Source organism: Bactrocera tryoni, chromosome 2 (assembly GCF_016617805.1).
Source record: "Bactrocera tryoni isolate S06 chromosome 2, CSIRO_BtryS06_freeze2, whole genome shotgun sequence".
NCBI lineage: Eukaryota > Metazoa > Arthropoda > Insecta > Diptera > Tephritidae > Bactrocera > Bactrocera tryoni.
In genome coordinates this window covers 55,581,986-55,606,303 of record NC_052500.1, presented here as the reverse complement: position 1 = coordinate 55,606,303, position 24,318 = coordinate 55,581,986, and the positions used below count along the sequence as shown (strand labels likewise).

Sequence of the window (24,318 nt, the reverse complement as noted above, 5' to 3'; positions counted from 1 at the left end):
TTCTCTACTACTAATTCCGAATTACCAGTTTGGCTTCGGAATGCTTCATGGTACAACAGTCGTTGAGTTTCTATGTCGGTACCAGCTGACGGCGACCTTACCCCATGGTGCTTAAAAGCACATAGATCAAAACAATGTGTTGATCAGCGCTCCAAACAATACATGCTTTCTTCAGGTATTATTTGGTTCCAAATTGTCAGGTGGAAGGACCTAAAATCTCTGCGGCACTGTAGGTGCGGCACCCGGCCGCAGTGCGACTCCAATTTTTTATTCTACCTCCCTTAAAGTTTAAACCACACCCACCACGCATCCCCCCCAAGGACAAAACGCAATGAGCAAATTGGAGCGAACTCGAAGGGCTAACTGCTCCCTGTTGGCCCAGAGTCTCAGGTGGGACCTCGTAGCTCTTGCAACAATCAGTTGAGCACACATTAAACTCAAGGACTGGTGAACTTTGTCGCATGAAGTTCAAATGTATTTTCATTATAATGAAACTCATTCAGAGTATACGTATTGAATTTTAGTTGCCTCTTACGACCGCGGGAAAATTTTATCTCCTGCGCCCGGCTTCATTGTACAATTGGGCAATTCCACGGAATAGAATATTTCAAAATTTATGCTATTGAAATTTTTAAATACTACTGTGTAGTTTTGCATAATGTCCGTCAAATATTTGACAAGGTTTGGCACATAGGCATTTTATGTAAAATAAACTTCTAAAAGATACCTACGTCAGCTCTCAAGATGCAGAGACGAATCTTCCCTGATCAGATCCGACTTTAACTCATGACAACACTAGTGTCTCTTTCCGGAAACTGTAGACGATATTGTTCGCCCTGCAATAGGGGCTCGACAAATGGAACATTGGCATTTAGGACTTTCAGAAAAGAGTTCTTACCACAAAAGTGAGTGCACCTTTATATGCGGGAAACGAAGTTGTACAGAGAGACCCATAGGTGCCCACTGAAATAAGTGTTGATACAAGTATGTACTTTTTTTCAAAAGCCTTCTTTTGACAGATCAAGCGTGAGCCGAGTCAAAGAGTCGTGTTATTTTTTTCAGTTTTGTTTATCATTTCATCGTTGAAAGACTTTCTGTACTATTTGCAACACCATCAATCATATTAGGACACAGTATTCATTATTGGATAACATTCGAGAAGATCACGTTCAACACGCAGAGAAGAAAATATAGCAGCCGTAGCTGAAAGTGTATACGAAGACCTTGTAGAGTCGAATCGGGGCCTTTCGCTGTGATTGATGTATGGCACGACTTGATGCATTTTATGTCGAGATCTATAATTGAAAGCGAACAAAATACGGCTTGTGCAAGACCTACCTAAGCGACATCGCTTCGCACCATGGGTTTCTTCCGAGTTCCAAGAACATCCGACGTTTTCGAGCCAATTTTTGTTCAGCGATAAGTCCAATTTACGGCTCAATTTGTATGTAAACAAACAAAATTGCCGCATTTGGAAAAAAGGGTAACCTGAAGAGATAGAAGAGCTGCCATTTAATCCGAAAAAACAACGGTTTGGTGTGGTTTGTGAGCCGGTAAAATCATCTGTCCATATTTCTTCAAAAATTACGCCGGTGAGAACGTAACCGTCAAAGGCGACCGTTATCGCACCATGATAAACGACTATCTAATACGTCGCAATGAATCACCCTTTCGAAGAAATTAGCAGTTGTTAGCGGTCCAGTTGTTTGAAGATTCATAGTTGACAGCGTAGGCTAAAAGCATTCTATCCAACATACTCCCTTTCTGATTCCGTTAATCTCAAACTTTGAAAATTAATCTTCAAGATGTCTAAAAACCATTTTGCAAACAACTTGGGGCTGCTTGGTTTAAACGTAGGTTCCTTTACATTTCAAGTATTCCCCAAACTATTGTAAGAAGAAAACGCACAAGCAACATAAATTTATTTTGCATCTATTTCAAATATATTTTCCATCGATATCTTTAGTTTCAATGTTTTTCTAGACTATTTGCGTTCAACAGCAGCGCCACACTTTCCACTATGACAATATGACAAACGATTATGCCACTTGAGGTGTCAGCACTTACGCTCTCTCGGGTGGTGGGTGACTGCCTCTTTTTCGTGCTACACTCTACGCTATGAACGCGCCAGCAAAAGACGTCAGTTACAATTGTGTCTGTCAATATCGCTCACCCCGCAAAGGGGAAGGAAAAAGTACAGGAAATGCATTTGCATGCGGGCAATTGCAGCCGGCGCTTTGACAATCAGACAGCCCAGCAAGATACGCATAAAGTTATGTGTGGCACATAAATAAGTGTAAATTATAAATTTCAATTGGATAAAGCAAAAGTATACATATAAGCTGAGAGCTTGCCAACTCGCTTCGATTGTGTTTGTGAAAGGTATGTAGAGAGTTTCCTTTTTATATCCTGAAGGAAGGTATGTACAGTTTACTACGAAATTTGTTATAACTAGAAGAAGACGCTGGAGACTCAATAAAATATACAGTAAGGGTCAAAAATGTTCAAGAATAACAAGCCAGTTGAAAAGTCCACGGTCTGACACATAGATGGTGTTACTAGAATTAAATCCATACGATTCTAAGAAAGCAGCTAGCATTTTCCAGCTGATGGATCTTTAATTTTTGAGTTATGTCACTTTGATTGAAGCAACTCTTGTTATTATGAAAAATGCTTAAAAAGGAATTTCGCGTGTTAATAAAATATGGCTTTTTGAAGTGGCAAAATATAGTTGAAGCAAAAACCTGGCTTGATGACGAGTTTCCGGACACTGCTTCAGAAATATGAACCATCAAGGATTGGAATGCTAAGTTTAGAGTGAAATTAGTATCGAAGGCGGTGAACGTAGTGGACGCCCAAAAAAAGTTGTCACTGACGAAAACATCAAAAATGTCCACAAAATAATTTTAAATGACTGTAAAGTGAAGTTTTTTGAGATAGCAGGTACTCTATACATCATATGGCTGATTAAGGGCAGAAACATACCTCCGTCATTTCACTCCGAAGTGCAATCGACCTCGTATCGCATATCGGTCAGAAGTGTCTTGGAAGGCAAGATGGCAGAGGAGAGTGTAGCCAAAAGCAAGCAACTTCACTTCTACTAGAGCTACATTGTCTATACGACGATCTCGACAGAAGCATGGTAAAGGCAATCAAAACCCGAACGAGCTACCTGGGTGTAATGTAAAACTAAAAAATTCATTTGCAAAACGGTATATCGGAAGTACACAAAAATACTGTTGGCACACGATAAAAGAGACTATAGGAAAATGATAAGAATACTACTCATTGTCTAGTGACAACACATGCCCGCAGGATGGGGCTGTCAGAACGAGAAGACTCCAGGAATTGTCTCGAGCAGTGCACAATGGAGCATCTCTTGTGCACTTTTCCCGTATTGAGAAGACTACGCTGTAAGCATATGGGGTTCCGACGGTATGATACGCTGTATCGATATTGAGGACTGGACTGTTAAAATTCACGTCAAGTACAGGCATCTATAGTATGACTACTCCTCTTGGACCTAATAACTGAACTCGCAAAGGACCAAAACTGGTTTATACGTAGGTTATTGGCCTACTAGATTTACCTAACCTAACCGATCGATAGACATGTGAGTGGATGTCCTGTTCTTAAACCTAAAATTAATGCTTCAGTAAATATGGCACTAATTTTTTTCTAATGCAACGAGAAGAAATTGTCTACATAGGATACTGTAGCCTAAAGCTGCCACGCAATTTGATCGACCAAAATCAATTTAAAAATCTTTACATACTCTTTTACGTGATGATAAAAGCATCTGTGAAAGGTATTTAAGCTTCGGTAGCTGCTAAAGTTAACTTTTTTCTTGTCTTCTGTCTTCATGCCTGCATATGCCTGTTCAGATGACGAGGGGGTCTTGGCTGTTAGCTGGCTTAGCAGTAAGATTTCGGAAGCATACAACTATCAATGCAAGCTTGCGCACGTATACAAAATTTGCCAATATTCTAATGTTGAATGATTGCTAGCAAGACACATGCTTTTTACACTATTTATTTTCAATTTCAGCTTGCTTCTTTACTCTCTTCTTTGCATTTGTTTTCTTAAAGCTAGCTAGCTTTGTTTGATTTTTACATCTATTACGAAAATGAATTTGGCTTTTGAGAATATGCCTGCGATACAAAGATATTGTTAGATACTAGAATAGATATTATGACTTAAATTTATAAAGAAGACAATATATTTTTATAAATCAATAAATTTTATATTTTGAAGGAATTTCTTAGTTTATTTACGTAGTAACGTAGTTCATATGTGTGCGTTGGTTTCATACATTTATTACACGAATATTGCATTGTAAATTTTCAGTTTTTCCTTTTTTATTTGACACTGGACCATTTAAGTTCAATTATTCGTTCGCCGAAATACTCACTTTAGATTTATAGGCAGATGATATTTTTGCTTTACATACAAGCGTTTGTTAATTGTTTTCATTCATGTAACCAAACGAACAAAATTTTCGCTTAGCAGAGTATGTTTCAAAAATTCATTTGCAAAGTGAAAAGCGATTTCACTTCGAAATGAAGCTGTAATAACGAAACAGTATTTATTATGTAGCAACATGCAGTGTTTTATTTTTCTTTAAGGCTGTGGGGTGATGGGTAAGACCAAAAGGTCTAATGTGCTCTCTACTAAATCACAAGGACTCACCAAGCCCCAGCATATTGATAAAGTCCAATATGCTGCTAAGTGCAAGTGGGGCCATGCGATCCCTATTTGAAAACATGGATACCAGGGCCTTTATTCTGAGTCTACAGACTGCTATTCAGTCAATTAGCAGGTGTTTTGGAGTTTCAAGCTCCCTGCCGCAGAACCGGCAATTTGCCCAAGAAGCTAGACCCATATTGTATAAGTGCTTCTTCAGCTTGCAGTGGCCAGGGTAGAATGCGACAAGTAAAAATTTCGCGAAGAGCATTTTTATTATTTTAAGCTCCGGCAGTAACAGGAAAGGAAAGATTTCAGACAAGGCTATCTATTGCTGTAGAAAATAATACGAGCAGCAGAGCTAAATAGAGAAGGCACAAACCTCTACAAGAACTTACAGCTGCTGGCGTACGCCGACGATATTGACATCATTGATCTCAACGACCCCACCGTTAGCTCCGCTTTTTCTAGACACGATAAGGAAGTGAAGCATATGGATCTGGTTATAACGAAGATAAGACAATATTTCTTCTGTCATCAAACAAAAAGTCATCGCATTCTTGATTGAGTTCGCACGTTACTGTTGACAGTCATAATTTGAAGTCGTTAATCATTTCATCTTTCTTGGAACCAGTATCAGTACCAACAACAATATTAGAATGGGAACCCAGCGCAGAATCACTCTTGGCAACAGGTGCCACTTTGGAGTGAGTCGGCAATCAAAAAGTAAAGTCCCCTCTCGACAAACAGAGACCAAACTCTACTAGTCGCTCAACATTCCCGCCCTGCTACATGGTGCGGATTCATGTGCAATGACATCATGTGAAGAGTCCGCATTAGAAGTGTTCGAGAAAAAAGTTTTGCGGTAGATGTATGGTTCTTTGCGCATTGGCAACGGCGAATATCGCATTCGATGGAACGATGAGCTGTATGAGATATGCGATGACATTGACATAGTTCAGCCAATTAAGAGACAGCGGCTACGCTGGCCAGGTCATGTTGTCCGGAAGGAAGAGAGTACTACAGTTTTCAAGGTTTTCGGTTTAGTACCCGTCGGTGAAAACAGAGAAAGCAGAAGACCTCTACCCCGTTGGAGAGATCAGGTGGAGAACAACCACCTATATTTATATCTATACTACCTCAACTATACTACATTCATTATACTACCCAAAAGTGATCGTTGCTTTTGTCTTTAATATATTGGATAAATGTACATATAGTGTTTATTGGGTTATTGAAATGTGTTCATGAAAATTTATTGCCTGCACAAGATTTCTAAAAATTGATTTTTTTTGTAGTAGTAAAAATTTGGTTCCATTTACTTCTTTGTTTCGCAGGACATTTGCCTAGTACATATTTATTTCTTTTTTCGCAAGAAATTAGTACGTAGTACATATGTATGTATTGATTTTGGGAAGCTATTTTCACCAAAAAACGAGCAATAACATTTCTGCAACACATTTTTTCAATTTTTCACCATTTTTTGCCTTTTTATTGCCCATATCTGGTGATTAGATTTCCAGCTGCCGGCTGAAATGTCGGCGTGTAGACGCATTAATCGGCGTATGGCACTGGTGTTACGGATTCACACGCTACACTCCAAGCAAACGAAAAACAATGGCAACATGTTGCCATAAAGTTACATATGTATAGATATGTTTGCATTCCAATTTCCACGCTTATTCATGGTTGAGAATTCGGGGTACAATTCTTTTGTATTTTGTTTTTATTTTCCACACTTTTTGTTGCTCTGCTTGCCGGATTAGATTGCAATTCGCTGGCAATTCTTCGTCGCTTAGTGATGACAGCTTTGACTATTGCAGTGTAGCGGCACTTCCTGTGCACTGCGGCAGCCAATGAACCGCGGCGGCGCTTAGTTGCGCTTGAACACCGACCGCCAGCCGTTAGCAATCTGCCACTATGGTTGTCGATTGGGTTTTGGCGCACTTTGATTGCTGTTGCGCTTTTTTGCTGGCACTTTTTGGCATCCGTTCTGCTTTGAATTTTTTTGGCAGCCCGCAGTTTTGATATTTTATGCTTTGATTTTGGGGAGAGCAATTTTTGTTGCACATTCATTCAGCACACAAAAATTTGAATATGAAAATTCATGCACAATTTTTTTTGTATTTATTTAAACGTTTCACAATTCGAAAGATGCCTTACGCTCAATTTTTTAATTTGAAGGCTAAATATATGCTATGATAACTCTGTTTTACTAAATAACTTTTTTTTGTTAATTTTACTCTCGCAATATATAGAAATACTATTTGTTTCACTTAATCGGCGTTGTCCTTTAAAAAGCATATTTTTGGGAAATAAAACCAAAACCACCATAAATTACGCTTTAAAGGTATTTGTATAGAGATATACTCGTATAAGTCATATAAGAATTTGATATTAATCGCTTTGTTTGTATGCGTGCTATGTACTATAGACGCCCAATCTACAAACATTCTTTGCAGATTATAGTAATGCCTTAAATATTAATCTTTCCCAAATTCCGTGAAGATACCACTTCCAACATAAAGGTTTTCCATACAAGGACTTGTGTTAGATCGGTCAGTGTGTATTGGGGTCCGATTTCGATGGTTCCGCTATATGAGCCGCTTATTCGGGTGAAACAGATATGTTCAAAATGTCAAAGCAATATCTCAAAAACTGTGAGACTAGTTCACTTATATGCATAGAGACGACCTGACATACGGACTTAGTTAAATCGACTAAGCTCGTCATGCTGTTCATAAATTAAATAAAATTAGGTCACTACGAAATGGAAACTGATTTTATAACTTTATAATGTAGCTAAAAATAATTGCCCGCAATGTAATAGAACCGACTGGGTTCGGTATAGGGCGTTCCTAGCTAACGAACTTGCGGCTGGTGAGTTGTCTCCGAGCACCTGGAGAGTCAGGAAAAATATTTTCACTCGAGTGGTGCAAGCCGAAAATGCAGCGTTCGTTAGACCAGAGGTATGCGATTAAATTCTGTGTGAAACTCGTTAAATCTGCAACAGAGACGTTTGATATGATCAAGCAGGCTTAACCAGATGTTGCTTTAGCCATTCCGGAGAATGCCTTGCGTTACGCCCTCAATGCTTAGAAGTCGCACTGGCAGCCATGCATCGACGCAGAAGGAGCCTATTACGTACAATCCCTGTACATAATGTTAACTAATACATAATGATTTATGGAGTGTTTATGTGGTGGAGGGCTCTAGAAAAGACCACACTTGCAAAAAATCTCAAGAACCTAGACAGGATGGCGCTCATCTGCATCATCAATTGGCACATGGTGTCCTTAGACATCGTCGGAAGGTGTATGGCTGCGAAATTCGCTATCAAACAGATATTCCTATATGAACTTACGTCTGAAGACTCTGAAATCCTTACTCACTTTGACTTCATGCCAGATTACTTGGATTATGGAGTCACCAAACTGAACTCTGTCGGCTCCTTCTCAGCCGTTGGAAGAGAGGGACAGTGAACTTCTTTACGGAAGGGTCTAATCTTGAAGGGAAGGTTGATGGGAGGGTTTCCTATCAACTCCATCTTCTGACTTCCTGACTATTGCAGGGTTTTCCAAGTCGTGGTTGCATCCATTAAGGTATCAGTCGTTTTTCTGCTCCGGAGTGCAGTCGCCTTCAGAGAAGTCATCAGCCATTCAAATATCAGTGCTGACATACTAGCCTTGAACTCATTAACAGTGTGTTCATGGCTAGTCAAAGAGCGCCTAACCTCGCTACCAATAACATCGAGTGTCTTTGTGATAAGACTGATATAGGTGCCAGGTCACAGCGGAATCGCAGAAAACTGTAAAGCTGATGAGCTAGCAAGGAAAGGCACCATTGAACCGGTATTAGTAGAATTCGGGCGGGTTGGTACTCTCGTATGTTCTTGTGTTCTAATACTAGATATCTGGGCTTCGCGGGGCCACAATCGGTACATGCGCTGTCGTAAAATCCTTTTGGCCCAAGATCAATTGCAAGAGATCTAGTGATCTCTTTACCCTGAGTAAGGCTAAACCAAAGCCAAAGCGCTATTATCGTCTATGTTGTAAGGCTGGAAATCTCACTAAGGACGAGGTAGAAACACCTAAACACTACCTTCTTGACTGTCTTCCGATGGGAGGTCCAGGCTTAAATACTTTTAACCGCATGCCTTCAGATATCCACCATATAGTGGAAAATAAACGCCTGTGTAAATTTATATTGGTCACTAAGCGTCTTACTAATTTATAAGTGCGAATTTAGGAGTTCTTCTTTTCTATGGCTTCACAAAGGAATACATATAGCAGTCCACGTGCGATGTTTCTATATCAGCCATCTAACCTAATCAAACACATCACATGGGTACATGTATATTTATATTTTTTACGGTATCCGACGATTCCTTCTGGGCAAAGTTAATATATACAGCTCTGAATATAATAGACTTATGATACCGATTGAACTGAACAGCTACACTTTAGAAGGCTGCAAAACAAAAATTATTTCAGGTATTGATTTAACATTTTAAAGTGATGTTTTTAAAGATATGACCCATCGAAATGCGCCAATAAACTTTGAAAATCATACTGCGTAGAGGCTCTTAAAGATTGGTCAATATTACTTAGTTTGTGCTTTGCGAGACATTTGAAAGACAAAACTCGCTGTTGTTCTATTTCCCACTTTTGCAAACACTTCTTCAAGCGCCCTCTCCTCCAAAGGTGGCCCAAAATTGCTCATGATAATACGCAAGAAAGTTGGGGTATAATTCGAAATTGAATTCTGCAACTGCAGTGTTGCTACATTCCATCCCGAACTAATAAAATTGAGCTAAACATAAATTGCCAGCGTAAAATGAAAGTTTTGCAACACAAGAAATAAATGGCCACCAAATAATTGATTGGTTTTTATAGAATACGCTGCAGTGATAGTTACCATTAGTTTGGAATTCAATACTTCTGGCGCAATTTGTTCTTCCCGTCAAACCACACACATACACATTCATAGCAACTATTCAAAATAAAGGAAAGCAAAAACGGTGCGAAATTTATATGTTCAAAAGTGCGAAAGTGGTAAACATTTGATATCTTATCAAAATAAAAATAGTGTTAAAGGGTTTTCTGTTGCAAGCATTGCCAAATAGCAAACGAGTTGGGTAAACGAGTGCTGGTGGCCGTTCAAAAGGACCTTAGGGACACTTAAGCAATAAAAATTTGTAAAAATTTGTCCCAAGAGGTTGAAGGAAAAGACCAAGAGACTAGTATCTAAATGGACGTAAAAGTGAATTGAGTAGGGTAGAATGCCATAAATATATATGTACATGTAATGTGAGAAGCTCATAAAATGGTAGTGATTCAAACAGGCAGCTAGCTATTCGAATTGTATTGTGTTATAAAATTTAAAAAATAAGGATGTAATACCCCAAGAAAAGTTTAAAACAAAAGTTTTTACTGCCATAAACTTATTATAATAAACTCTGGCTGAATAAAAGTTTCTGAGATGTTGAAAACCAGTAGAGGCTATATTGGTACTAACCATAAATTCGGTTACAAAGTTCAGAAACAATAAAACGGGTAAAAATTTGTAGTTTTTCTACCGTTATTTTTATTATAATATGTTTGGAGTGTCTAATCATATACAATACTTATTTCAGTTATTTTTTGATTATTATCAATTGAGTGGCTACCTAAAGAAAATGTATTGCGGTGATTGCTTTACATAAATGTGAGAAAATCGTCAATGAAATGAAAGAGCTTATCAAAAAACTTAATAACTTAACACAAATCTTCAAAAGGCGTATATATCAATTTTACAGCTGTCGGATCATTAGTTTGTGAATTATAACATTTTGCGTGAAGCAACTTTTGATATTGTGAAAAAATGGATAAAAAAGAATTTCGCCTGTTAATAAAGTATAGCTTTTTGAAGGGAAAACATTCAGCTGAATAAAAAATATGTTTGATGATGAGTTTCTGGACACTGCTTTAGGAAAAACAACCATTAAGGATTGGTCATAAGTTTTGACGTGGAGAAATGAGCACCGAAGTCGGCGAACGCAGTGGATGCCCAAAAGAGATTGTTTCCGACGAAACCATATGACGATGTTGATGGCGATAGCAGCCACTATAAAGATATAAACTTAACGTGTTCATCTTATCATTCACAAATATTTGGCGAGTTCACTTTTGACCAAAAGCAAGGACGAGTTCATGATCCGGACTAGTTCTCGGAGATGATCAAGCGCAATAAGCAGGAGTTTTTACGTCTGTATTTTGGGATACCCATGAAATTATTTTTATTGGCTACCTTGAAAAAGGAAGGTCCGAATAGCTTCCATCACATAGCGTTATTGAACAGTCTTTTCAGAACGAAATCGCCGAAAAGCTGCCGCATTTGAAGAAAAGGAAAGTGCTATTTCACAAATGAAAACTATAAAAAAGTCCATGAATTGGGCTTTGAAATGCATTAGTATCCATCGTATTCTCCAACGACTATTTCCTGTTCTCAGATCTCGAAATATTGCTCGCTGGGAAAAATATTTCGTCGAATGACTGAGCTCATTTTGAAGAATATGACAAATCGTACTACAACAAGTAGAATGGGCTAAGTTCGGATGCAACCGAACATTTTTTACTCTTGCAACTTCCAAGAATCAAAACCAGGGAAATACTGTAAGGTGTAAAACCAATCATATAGAGTAAACTCAGCCGGATGTTCGAAAATCCCGATATTAGTTATTTAGAGGCTAGGCCAAGTTTTCGCTCGAATTTATCCATTTTAGGCACAAATACACTCTTATGAATGAAACACACCCTCTTATTTTCATTGGGATAACTCACAAATTAGTTTTTAACAGTACCGGTATGTGGGGAGTGTGCGGAGTTATACTCCGATTTCATTCATTTTCATACTGTCGGTAGAAGTTTTTATAAGATTTGCGTTTACTAAATTTGGTTGTAGTAGTTTATGTGGTTTGGGAGATATTTACATTAAATATATTAGAGGGCGGGACCACTCTCACTTTTTCAAAACATTTTGCCCACAGGTGCTCCTTGCTACTGCGATTCTCTGTACCAAATTACAGCTATATATCATAATTTAGTGCGTAGTTATGACACTTTATATGTTTTTGATTAATAAACATTTGTGGTCAGGCAGTGGTCCGCTTACGCCCATCTAGGAAATCGAAATTTTTTTGTACCAAAGAATTAACATACCAAGTTTCATCGAGATATCTCACTGTGTACTCAAGTTACAGCTTGCACGGACGGACGAACAGTCAACCGGATTAACTTTTCCCATCATCCTGATCATTTACATATATATACTATATATAACCCTATATCTATCTCGCTTGGTTTTAGGTGAATCGTAGAGCTGTTAGGTGTACCAAACTATTATATGATATTCTGTAGCAACTGGTTGCAAGAGTATATAAAAGTCCACTTTTAATAAGCAAAGAGACCAAATCTACGCAAAAACATCCCAGGGCCAAAAGAGAGCGCGTCTATCAAATTACTTATGTAAAAAAGGGGTTAAACTAAATACATAAATTCACAAATGCCCAGCACTCCTATGAATTTCAGAAATTTGTTGGACACAATTGAGCTTTATGGAATTATTTATGGAATCTTTGTAATTTTTCGAATTATGTTTTCTCGAAAATTTTGGGCAACTTTCAAAAAACTGTCCAGGCAAGTTTTTCTTGATCATTCAGTTTTTCTTTCAACTTTAGCCTTTATCAGATACCACATTTATGGATCTACAAATATTCCCTCTTTAATTTTTGCCTCACTGAGTTTGGGGAATTTCCTATCAGATATACAAATCCACTGCTATCTCTTTGGAAGCTTTGCCAAAGGCAGTTCGGCACAACGTAGAATGAGACACGTATAAGAGGATTGAAATGAAAATTTAACTGTCACAAAACTAGACGTGATTGAAACGAAATTATTATATATTGCTAATGAGGGTATAGCAACACATACAAAATTATCACAAAGTTTGTGTGACCTAAAGCGCGATTTTCTACTTTGTAATCTACGTATCTTTGAAGCAATCGATTGGCGGAAACCAATCACGTTCGTTAAAAATGTGAAAGTGAAAAGGTTATAAATAAAGTAAAATTCAATGTACCATATATATATACATATATTTCTATAGACATACATACATATATACAGTTCTGAATGCATGAACCTTTTGAAATGGCAAGTGCCAAGCAATCGAATGGCGAAAACAAAGCTGCTGCACAAAAAATCAAGACAAAAGCAACGGAAATAACAACACGAAAAAACTTTAACTGTTGCTACAACGGTATAAGCTTTAATACCCCTCTAAGGCGCATTTTTGTAGCTTAAAAGGGTATACAAAGATTTAACTTGATTTAACCGGTCAGCATAGAGGTGATATATATTCGATTTGGACAATATATGTGGAAATTGTAACAATACATCGGAATATAAAAGGTGCCAAATATTGAGGCGGTACCTTTTCCAATATAAAAGGTCCCATACAACGACTTAACTCTGATCGATCAACTTGTAAGGCAATAGTGGTACATCCTGAACATTTTGTTGGGAGACTATAACGTTGTTTTAGTCAATAACTCATGCCAAATCTCGTGAAGATATCTCATAAAATAAAAAAAATTTCTATGCAAGAACTATACTTTGGTAGGTCAGCTTGTGTGAGCATCAAAAGGGGGGTCTCTCATCCGAGGCTATTTTATTCTTTTCACTGCTGGTGTTTTTTTACTTGGCGGGTCCCAAACCCAGCGCACTACCCTGTGGATGGATGCTCCGAGGAGGATACTTGGTCTAAGACCGGAAGTCGTTAGCTGCTTGAGCCATATGTAAAGGAATCAGTCCTGGCGACTCCCAAGTGAATGGCGCTCAGAAAACTTTGCTCACTTGCGTGAACTTCTATACATTCGTCATTCTCTACGTAGAACAAAGAAGCGAAACACATGGATCTGGTATTGAAAGAGGACAAGAGTCGTCACACTAGCGACTTGGCTCCACGTCAGTTTTGACAGTCATAACTTTGAAGTCGTAGATAATTTCGACTATCTTAAAACCAGCAATAACACCAACAACAGTGTCAGCCTGGAAATCCAACGCAGGATAACTCTTGCCAACAGGTGCTACTTCGGACTGAGTAGGCAATTGAGAAGTAAAGTCCTCTTTCGACGAACAAAAACCACTCTCTATAAGTCACTCATTATTCCCGTCCTGCTATATGGTGCAGAGGTTTGGGCGATGACAACAACTGATGAGTCGACGTTGCGATTTTTCGAGAGAAAAGTTCTGCGAAAGATTTATGGTCCTTGTGCGTTGGTTACGGCGAATTTCGCTTTCGAGTTATACAACGACATTGACATAGTTCAGCGATGTCATCCGAATGAATGAAACCACTCCAGCTTTGAGAGTATTCGACGCAGAACACGCCTGGGATGGAAATAATAAGCGCCATTCCTTTGGAAAGACCAGGTGGAGAAGGACCTGGTTACACTGTGAATCATCAATTGGCGCCAAACAGCGAAAAGGAAGAAGGACTGGCGCGATTTTGTAAACTCGGCCTTAACGGCGCAAGTGGTGTCTAGGACAATAAAGAAGAAGAAGTTCTTGGGCAGCTATATACTACTATAGTGATTCGATATATGGCAGACCAATCCTTTGGTTTGAGGGACTAGTTCACGAATATTTAGCTAGACGGTCATGGCTATATCAACTCAGCTCATCGCCGCCGATTATTTACGAGTATACATATTTTAAAGTGCCTTCAACGTTTCGTTCCGTTACAGACTTTTGGTCGAACTTATTAAACCCCGTTCAGGGTGTAAAAAGAATTGCATGAAATAACAATTTCAGCAAAAAAAAAGAACAACTACAATAACAACATATAATAATAGTACTGCAAAGTGCGCCACTTGCTGCTGTGTCTTGTCTGCGAAATGACCAAAATGGTCAGAGGCAAAGTGAACAGTAAAACTTTTTCATTTGCAACGATAACAAGCGCACACTCACACTCACGCACGCAGACACCCTCTGAAAACACATGCGTACGCGGCGAAATAAAGTGGAAAGTCACGGAGGTTCGATGGAATGGAAAGTAGCGCATTTTCATTTATTTATTTATTTTATGTGTTTATTTGCTTTCATTGCAGTGAGTGTATACAGTGCATTTTCATTCATTCGCCTTGCCATCGTTCGCAAGTTCGTGCGAACATGCGTGTGCATAAATGTTTATTTCACATATATTCACTCACTTCACCATCGCTCCCATGCATTCGAGCTTCCGCTGAAGTTACTCAATTATTGCTGCTCACTGCCGCTGGCAGAGGCCGTTGAGTGTTGCTGCGGCATGATTGCTGCCTTCAACGTCGCCGCCACCTTCGAGTGGGAGGCAATCTTGCGAACGACTGATTGCATGTCATTTTCACTTGATCTTCTCAATCGGACATTGGCTACTGGTATTCAACGAACTTTCGGCAATTTACTGCTGGCTCATGGGGCAGCTGGGGTTTCTGTGGGATGTAATTTTATTGAATTGAAGAAACTCGTGAAAAGCACTGTAAACTATGTGAGGTTATATGAGTATGTATAATTAGTCAAAATGAAGAACTTATGACAAAAATGATAACAGTATAAAGTACTTTTACATATTTCACATTGAGCATTACTTTCTAATTGATAATGATAAAAGTGATAAAAAAAATACAATTTCACGTATTTTATTTCAAAGACTTATAAATAGATTTTCAATGAGAGCGCTTTTTAAATAAAACAAAAATGGTTTCGGATGCCAATGAAATTCGTTATTCCTGTGAAAGTACACTCGATGCTATTATGTATGAAACTCGATTTATTTTGCATGGCCACCACGGGCATGGCTGCTGAACCCGGTTTTCAAAAATAAATCGGCCGGTACTGTTGCAATTTCATGTTCGATATTCGTACGAAGCTCATTAATCGTCGCTAGCTTATGGGCATAGATCATAGACTTGACGTAGCCCCACAGGAAATAGTCTAACGGCATTAACGACTGGGCTATTTCGCGTCTGTCATTCGCTGAGTGGCTTGTGGTGCAGTCCAGTTGGAACCACATATCGTCCAAGTCCATATCATCCAATTCGGGTCGAAAATATTCGATTATCCTTGAGCGGTAGGGATTCCCATTCACACTAACGTGTCGGTCTTAATCATCAGGGAAGAAGAACGGCCCAATGACACTACCGGCACCAAATCGTAATTTTTTCAGGATGCAATAGTAACCCATGGAGTACGTGTGGATTGTTGGATATTTTGTTTATTGACGAAGCTATTCAGCCAGAAATATTCGGATAATTTTCAAATTGTTGCTCAACCCAATTCACGAACATACGACGATTCTGTTCTTCCATCAACTTGATCTTGTAAGGATGTAAGCAAAGATCTTTTCGCAAAATTCGCCACAATGACGTCACAGAGATGTCACATTTTGTACTGTGGCTGTGGATTCAAAATTTTCCACTAGATGCTCAATCGTTGATTTGACAGGACGGTTATGACGATCATAAAGAGGACATAGAAAAACCCGTTAACCGTCTTTAAATTACTTCTCTTTGCAGATAATGCCAACGATTAATCTAATTTTCCAATTAATCCAATTTTCCAAATACTTGTTATAAGCTTTGACTTGGATGGCTTTAGGTCCGGAAACTTTCGCAATTTTTCGTGGTTGGCTCATTTTTATATCGGCAATCTTTTGAGACCTTATGACCGCTTTTGTCTAGCAAAAGGCCCAGGACATATATATTCCCTATGTTCAAGAGCTCTCTTTATATTGTTAATGAGTGAGCTGGATCCAGCGTAAAGCCGTGTTCAGTTTTCGTTAGATTAGCAGATGTAATACTGCCCGTAATGTAGACTTCAAAAATTTTTCGAATAAAGTTGGACTTCCTTGCCCGCCTTTAATATAAATACAGGTTGTCCGCAAAGTATTAGGAATGATTTTCTTCCGCTACGACTGTACTTCGGATCGTGCGGCCATCGACTGGATTCGGTAGAGGGTGTTCCTAGCTAACAAACGAGCGGCCGTTTTGGAGAGGCGGGAAGAGGTCGCTGATGAAGACCGGAATAATGAGCAAATCCGAAATGAAAACGATGCTCATTGTCTTTTTTGACAACAACGGCTTCATTCACCATGCATTTGTTCGTTCTGGACAAACCGTCAACGACAAGTTTTACGTGGAAGTCCTCAAGAGACTCAAGCGAAAAGTCAATCGGGTCCGACAAGACATCGCAGCCGATTGGAAGCTACATCACGACAACGCCCCGGCTCACACCGCCTTTCTTGTGAACAGCTACTTCCGAAGCCGCCATACAGCCCAAATGTGGCCACTCCAGATTTTTTTGTTACCTTGCCTGAGAGGAACGATGTAAGGTAAGCATTTTGAGACAAAGGAGGATGCCTTCCTTGACGCCTTCAATGCTTGAAAATCGCGCTGGCAGCGCTGCGTCGACGCAGACGGAGCCTATTTTGAAATTTTTTAAAGTATTGTAACGATTGGTTCAATAAATTTTTTTTCATAGACTCAGTTCTATTACTTTCCGGTGAAACCCTGTATGACGCTCCCCTCTCTCTAATGGATAGACACATAGATAAGCTTAAACATCCCATGTTATTGTGATCCGGTTTATTACCATCGTTGGTATGGGTGATACATTCTGCATCATAGCTCGTACTTTACGCTATTTCCTACAGATTGGACGTTAGTAACGTCAGTAAATCCTGAAAAATGCGTTTTGACTAGAACTTCCAGTGTTTTCTCACTGCAGGTAGTGCATTCTCAGTATTTTTACGTTTTAGCCAGGGATAGTCAAATCGCCTAGAGGTAGTGCTGGAATAGTACTTAACTTAGCCTAGCTACCGCAGTTGATTTTCACGCAAAAGCTCTTTATTGAAACCAAAGGTCATTCACATTAACAGCTTCCATTTCAGTAACGAAAAAGTCATTAAGCATGGCTTTTATTTATTTCCCATTGACTGTAACATTATGACAGGCTTCAATAATGAAGAAATATCGACCAATGATTCCCTCTGCCCATAGAGCACACAGTAACAATTTGAGGACATTATGGAGTCGCAACAATAGGTTGTGGATTATCCAGAAATAGCAATTTTCTTTACAAAAGTATTCATTCAACCGAAAGGAATATCTGGGCAAAATTCTCTTATGAAAAGCGGTATCGGGGGCTATCCCGTTATACACCCATTCCACATATGTGCGACGCGCTTGATGGTCGTCTGTAACCTCACGTAACAGATATAACATCCGCCACAGTAACTAGTTGTTGTTTTGTTGTTGTAACAGGCACCTAATCCTAGTAAATAGGATGGTAAGGTTTAGATAAGTTTTCATCGGCTCCGAAAATGTGCTGTTTCGACGGAGTCGAACCATAGGGAAAAGGGTGTCAGATGTAAATTTAGGGTTAGCTGGGCATGCAAAGAAGTGATTAGTGTCATGCGGTGACTCAATGCACGCTGAACATACACAACTTCATCTCCTCGTCTGCAATGGATGGCGGTTTGACTCCATTCTCTGAGAGAGAGAGTCGGTGAAGGTGTTAATGACCTCATTGTGAATGGGAGTTATTGCATGTCTGAAGCTTGTGGTGTCCGAAGTCTGATCGGCGTATAATTTTATGCCGTCGTAGTAGTTAAGGAAGGAACTCTTGATGTTCCTACGTGGCGGTTCCGCTCCAAGAGGGTGATTTCCGCGAAAGCACCCCAGCAGAAACTGCTTGGAGAGGAGTTCATTATGCTTGTTAACTGGAAGCATACTTCCTGTCGTAATCCGGAGTGCAGTGTTCTGACATGTTTGTAGCTTCTTCGTCAGCGTTTCACTGCATCCAGGCGACCATATTGGTGCGGCGTAGTTAAGAACCCGCCGACCGATTGTCTTGTATGTTGCCTATAAAGTTTCTTTGTTTTTTCCCCTAGTGCTGCCGGCTAGCGACTTGAGAAGTTTGTTGTGGCTCTTTAGTTTGGCAGTAATTGCGATCGTGTGAAGAATCAGGAGCACAGACTACCGAATGTCACAGCTAAAATCTTACAGAGTTATTGACAGTCGGAATTGTAACGCCATCCATTGCAATATTAAGGTCAAGTCTGTACTCCTTCGTTCAGCTTATGAATAGGGTCGGTTACAGTATCCAGTTGAATTGACTGGTTAGCTACCAAAAGAATATACATATGATATACACGTATTAGGAAAATAGTAAAAAATATTCAGGCTATTTTCTTTTTATCAGAACTCGTGTGTAGTAGCCTCATGTAAAATGCAGAAGTGTTTTGAGCGCTAAAAGCAAAACGACTAGTTGAAATTTATTCTATATAATAAGGTTTTAGGGCATAATATAAAAACAACAACTCGAAAATAATGTGCAATATGAAGATAAGAAAATTTCAACAGGGCTCCTATAATACTAGGCTCTATAATAAATTTAAATTATTCACAGCAGTCTTTTGCGTTTATCGTCAAGCCAGCTTACTGATCCTTACCGCATATCAAGGGAATCACTGAAACAATTTACAAAAATTACTTTAAATTACGAAATAAAAACAATTATATTTAATAATTAATAAAACCATACACAGTGCCACAATGTTGCCAACCTCTGTTAACTATCAAGGCCTTATCAACCTTCTACCAGCCACAGGAAACTCGCATAATAATGTCATATACTTAAATGTGTCACATAAATTTCCGTTCGCGTCAAAGCAATATACTTATTTAAAGCCATGTACACACTGTCACAAATACATATATATTAAACACAGCATTAAACAGGCTGACAGCGTACAATACACTTGAATTTCAAAGAACTGTCAATGCCGCAGGAAGTTTTTGAATTGTGTCCAGCAATCACTCAAATCTGACATACCATTTACTTTGGCGCTGAGGGACCCGACAGTGGCGGCAAGTCAGTGTGTGTTTACTGGTATGTGCACTTAAGCATTTATGGTTAAATCCACTTGTGTGCACATTAAAAATTATTTACACAAGGGATGCCTGTGTGGCTGTTTATATCCTGTTTATTGACGCGAGGATATTATTAAGGGTTTCATTTCATAATATTTACATTGTGTATGTGCTGTTTGACTGCTGGAAAAAATTGTCGACAGCAAGCCAAGCAAGTGTTGCCCAATGAAAAAAGTTAATATTTATTTAGTATATATACAAGGTGTGTTCCAAAGTAAACAGGACTTTTTGATTCTAGTGCCCCCTGGTGGCGCCATCTATATGTTGATATGTTCGGTCGAAATGCGATAAATCGATATTTTAGAGTTGTTTAATTTCATTTCCATGAGTTTCATTGATGAGTTGAACAAAAGTTGATGTTGGCTCTTTGTTCGAAGCTCATTTTTGCACCGATAACACAAACATACTGACACCTAAAACGCAATAATTTCACTTGCAATCAATGAAATGTCATGAAAATCTCACTGGACAATCGATAGAGATAGCAAATTCTAACGCACCAGTCAGCCACACGGGGAGCTAGATTCAAAAAGTCCTGTTTACTTTGGAATTCACCTTGTATATAGTTACATATGTATATATAGGAATAAATGAGTGTATTTGGCTGCCTGCCACTTTTTCCGGTTATTAAGAATGTGCGACAAGGTCGAACAACCGAGTGTTTACTTGAAAGGGGGCGCTGTCAGTAAATATTTAAAGAGTCTGTGATTATGTGTGTGAAGGCAACAGATTTTTTACTAAATATTGAATTTCTTGATGGTGGTGAATTAATTGTGCTTATACATGTATCTGAACTGCAAACTTTAATAGAATTAAGACTTTAATTGTCGCATAAATAAAACTCTATCGTACTATGGCACAATAATTTCCTTGAAATGAATTCGCGTTTACTTATTTTTACTACTCAAATTGCTTACGGTTAATAGAAGGCCAATTAAAACGTTTCCGTCCTACCATAGTTATGTACATTTTCTTGGCAGAATTTTCCACTTTATTTAACATACTTCCCTTCACGGGTGATACACTAATGATAGCAACCCTCCCACTTTTTGACACCATTTTTTTTGTTTGATTTGTCTTTTGCTTCAAAATAGGTTTCAGATTCGACGAGCAGATCATCTGATCTGAGATCATTCAAACTCAGCCATTTTTCAGCGATGTCGTCCTTCAAACGGTAACACTATGCATTAGTCTTTGTTGTTGGTCCTTCTTTTTTCAAGGTAGCTAATAAACATTATTGTATGCCCATCTCAAAACACAGATGCGATAACCTTGCCAGCCGACTTCTGCTTTTTTCTACGCTTTGGACCGCATTATGTATTTTGTGTAGTATGACTATTAATTGGACTTCTAAGTGGAATATAGAGCCATGTTACACCCATTGTCGCATATTGTTCAAAACCTCAAGTTTATTAGCCTTGAACATCTCCAAACTCCGAAATCATCAGCTCGTAAACTCGCGCGGCCTTTACCTAGAACTTTCTTTTACCCAAATATTGGTTAATGATATTGCGTTCACATTAAGTTGACATCTCTAAAGTATCTGCTATATCAAACAACTTTATCGGCCATCCATTGTCACAGTGAACTGACACATGAGTGTCGTCATGCGTTCTACCGTAAAACTACCTCCTAGTACAGTTTTAGTTTTTCCTTTGTACATTACGTTTAAGTCGGTCAGTTCGGACTAATGTCATTGTGAATTGAAATTCATGTCCCCATACCATTTATCTACATATTTACGAATGGATGCCCGGTATCAGGCTGTAGTTCCAGCATCCTTTGGTAGCGGATTTACACCGCTGCTGCCACATTTGGATGCACTTGGTTTCTCCTCTATTTTTGCGGATGCTAATTTAGGTTATTGATCTTGCATAGAATTTGATGTCTAGGCGCAAACATTATTACTGAGTTCAATGCTTTTGCGATTAGGAATCGCCGGCTGGAACGCTGTGGTTGTCATTATTCTTACTAAGATGTTATATTTATACCCTTGCAGCCAGCTGCTACAGATATTATAGTTTTATTCACCTAACGGTTGTTTGTATCACATAAAACTAAACGCTATAAATATTGGGTTATATATATAGTGACGTATTCTATATTTGTATATACATAAATGATCAGGGCGACGAGAAAAGTTGAAATCCGGTTGACTGTCTGTGTGTCCGTCCGTCCGTGCAAGCTAAAATTTGAGGTATCTCGATATAATTGGGTACATATGTATGTTACTTAGCACAAAACAAAATACGAGTTCGTAGATGGGCGTATGGCCAAATCCACGCCCTCAAATCGCCATAACTAAGCACTAAATTAAGATATAAAGCTGAAATTTCGTACAGAGCATCGCAGCAGCAAGGTGCACCTGTGAGAATTTTTTTTTGAAAAAGTGGAAACCAAATTTGGTGAGTACAAGTCTTATAAGAGCTTCTACCGACAGTGTGAAAAAGGATGAAAATAACAGTACTGTTAAAAAGTACTAAAAGCGCGATAAATCATAACTAAATTAGCCAGAGACATTAAATTTTCCTCCGAGTTGATATCCATGGTCTTTATAGGAGCCCATGAGAAAATTGTACAATGGGCGTGGCAGCGCCCACTTTTTGATGAAATCCCATATCTCGGAACCCGACCAACCACTTTCGACAAAATTTAGTACATAACATCTTTTTTTACATTCTAATATCACGTTGTGAAAATCAACGAAATCAGACAACAACCACGCCTATTTCCCATATACTCGTAACAGAGCTTTAAATTCCACTTGATTATTTCAGTTCCCAGTACACAAATCAAGAAGTGATTATTATAATGCGGTGAAACTTTGCGCGAATAATATTGTAAGTGTGTTCCACCCTATGCCAAAAAGTTCTTTAAATCCAATAAAAACTGTTCGAGCCTCTAGGTAGCGAATATTTAGACCCCGGTACCTATAGTTGACTTTTGATCGAAATGTGGGTCAACGTATGATATATGTATATAACTGAAAATCAGGAATAATCCTTCTTTAAAAATGGGTTCAATTAATAAATAGATAAATTTGAGCGAAAACTTGGCCTAGGCCCTATATAACTAATATCAGGATTTTCGAACATCCTGTGACTGGTTAGTAGTTCGAAAAAATAAATAATTCATATAATGATTTTCGTTTTCCTAATAAACCTTATGTGTGTGTCCGCTTCGATTTTGATCCTCTGGTTGAGATTTTACATCTTAAAATATTTACCTGGCTTTGATTCTTGTACCCGAACATAGGTTTTCCTTACTTGTTTTATTTGCTTTTTCTGACGTGTATGCTCGTAGCTTATTGAATTTAAGTCTTGCGTCTAATGTTAAGTCCAGTTACCTCAGATGCGGCTGTTAACTAATCTGGCACTCGCATATGAAAGAGAAGCTTCTTCTTGCCTTAAAACTCTTCTCTGAATCGTTTTTTGTTCGATCTAGGCTAGCTCAAACAGGTCTGTAACCAACTTCTATTGCTTTCAGCTTCACTTTCGAGATCTTGTAAAAATCATCTTAGTTCTACTACACATAATAAATAATAATTAAAATTTGATCGCTACAGTTGAATATGTGTTCTTTCCTCTTTTCAGCTTCCGATCACAGTAACTATCGCAGTGATGGGAAATCTACAACGAACAAACACGATGCCGACTCACTGACCGATGATGCCATCCATGGTGCAGCGTGTACGACGGTAAATACGCATGCGCCGCTGGGTTATGCAGCTGCGGTGATATTTGTAGTACTTTGTGGGCGCGTGTAGCAGATAATAAGCTGATTTTAGTTGGATAAGCAAGAATAAATGCTCTAAACTCTAAGCCAGCTGCAGAAGAGAGAGAGCTGTAAATTAGTTTTTAATTTAAATTAAAGTGAAATAAATATTATTAATGGAGGTAGCTAGCAGTGTAATATAAAAATAAAAAATGTCAATAAAATTGATAGTTATTAAATATTAAAGGCTTAGAAATTTAGGCAATGCTTTTATAAAAATATTTATAATCAGAAGTAGTGCTAGCCGACGCAGTATAAATAGTCTAAGCGAGCTTATGCATTGCAAATTAATTTCCTTATTTAATTTAGTACTTAAAATATGCAACGTATTTGTAAAATAATTAAATAAAAATTAATTATTAATAGGCCTAATTAAACGTGTGTATCGAATAGTCGTCACTAAAAGCAAAGGAACAAAAATATCAGTGCAGTACTACTGTGGGCAAAAAATAGTAAGACCTTTTAAATTAAATTCCACGCGAAAATCTATTCGTCGAAATACTTTTTGATATCTATGCCAAATGCCATATCAAACTAACCATTAATTTTAGTAAACGCTTGACGACGAACCACGTCCAGGACGACCATCAACATCAACTGATGATCAACACGCTAGAAAAATAAAGGAAATGATGCTTGATAATTGACGATTAACAGTCAGATGTCTTACTTGAACCGTGGGAATATTAGAAGAATTAGTAAGAACCATTTTGAAAGATTATTTGGCCTAAGAAAAGTGAAATGGGGATTGGTTCCAAAATCACCAAATTATTTTGAAGAAAACAGGATCGTGTTAACGTCTGTGAAACAATGCTTTTCGTATACCAGGATGCCATGAAACGTATTATTAC

The 24,318-nt window shown here is 38.4% G+C and overlaps 1 protein-coding gene across 2 annotated transcripts in view; it reads left to right on the top strand.

Annotated features, from left to right (window-relative positions):
• The window catches only part of LOC120768582 (lachesin-like), a 68,870-nt gene extending 45,286 nt beyond the window's left edge, over positions 1-23,584 (top strand). For both annotated transcript variants that reach the window (XM_040095338.1, XM_040095337.1), the window contains exon 9: positions 23,287-23,584. In XM_040095338.1, coding sequence (XP_039951272.1) covers positions 23,287-23,459 — 173 coding nt within the window. In that variant the 3' untranslated portion in view covers positions 23,460-23,584. The remainder of the gene's footprint in view (positions 1-23,286) is intronic.
• Positions 23,585-24,318: the final 734 nt, after the last annotated feature.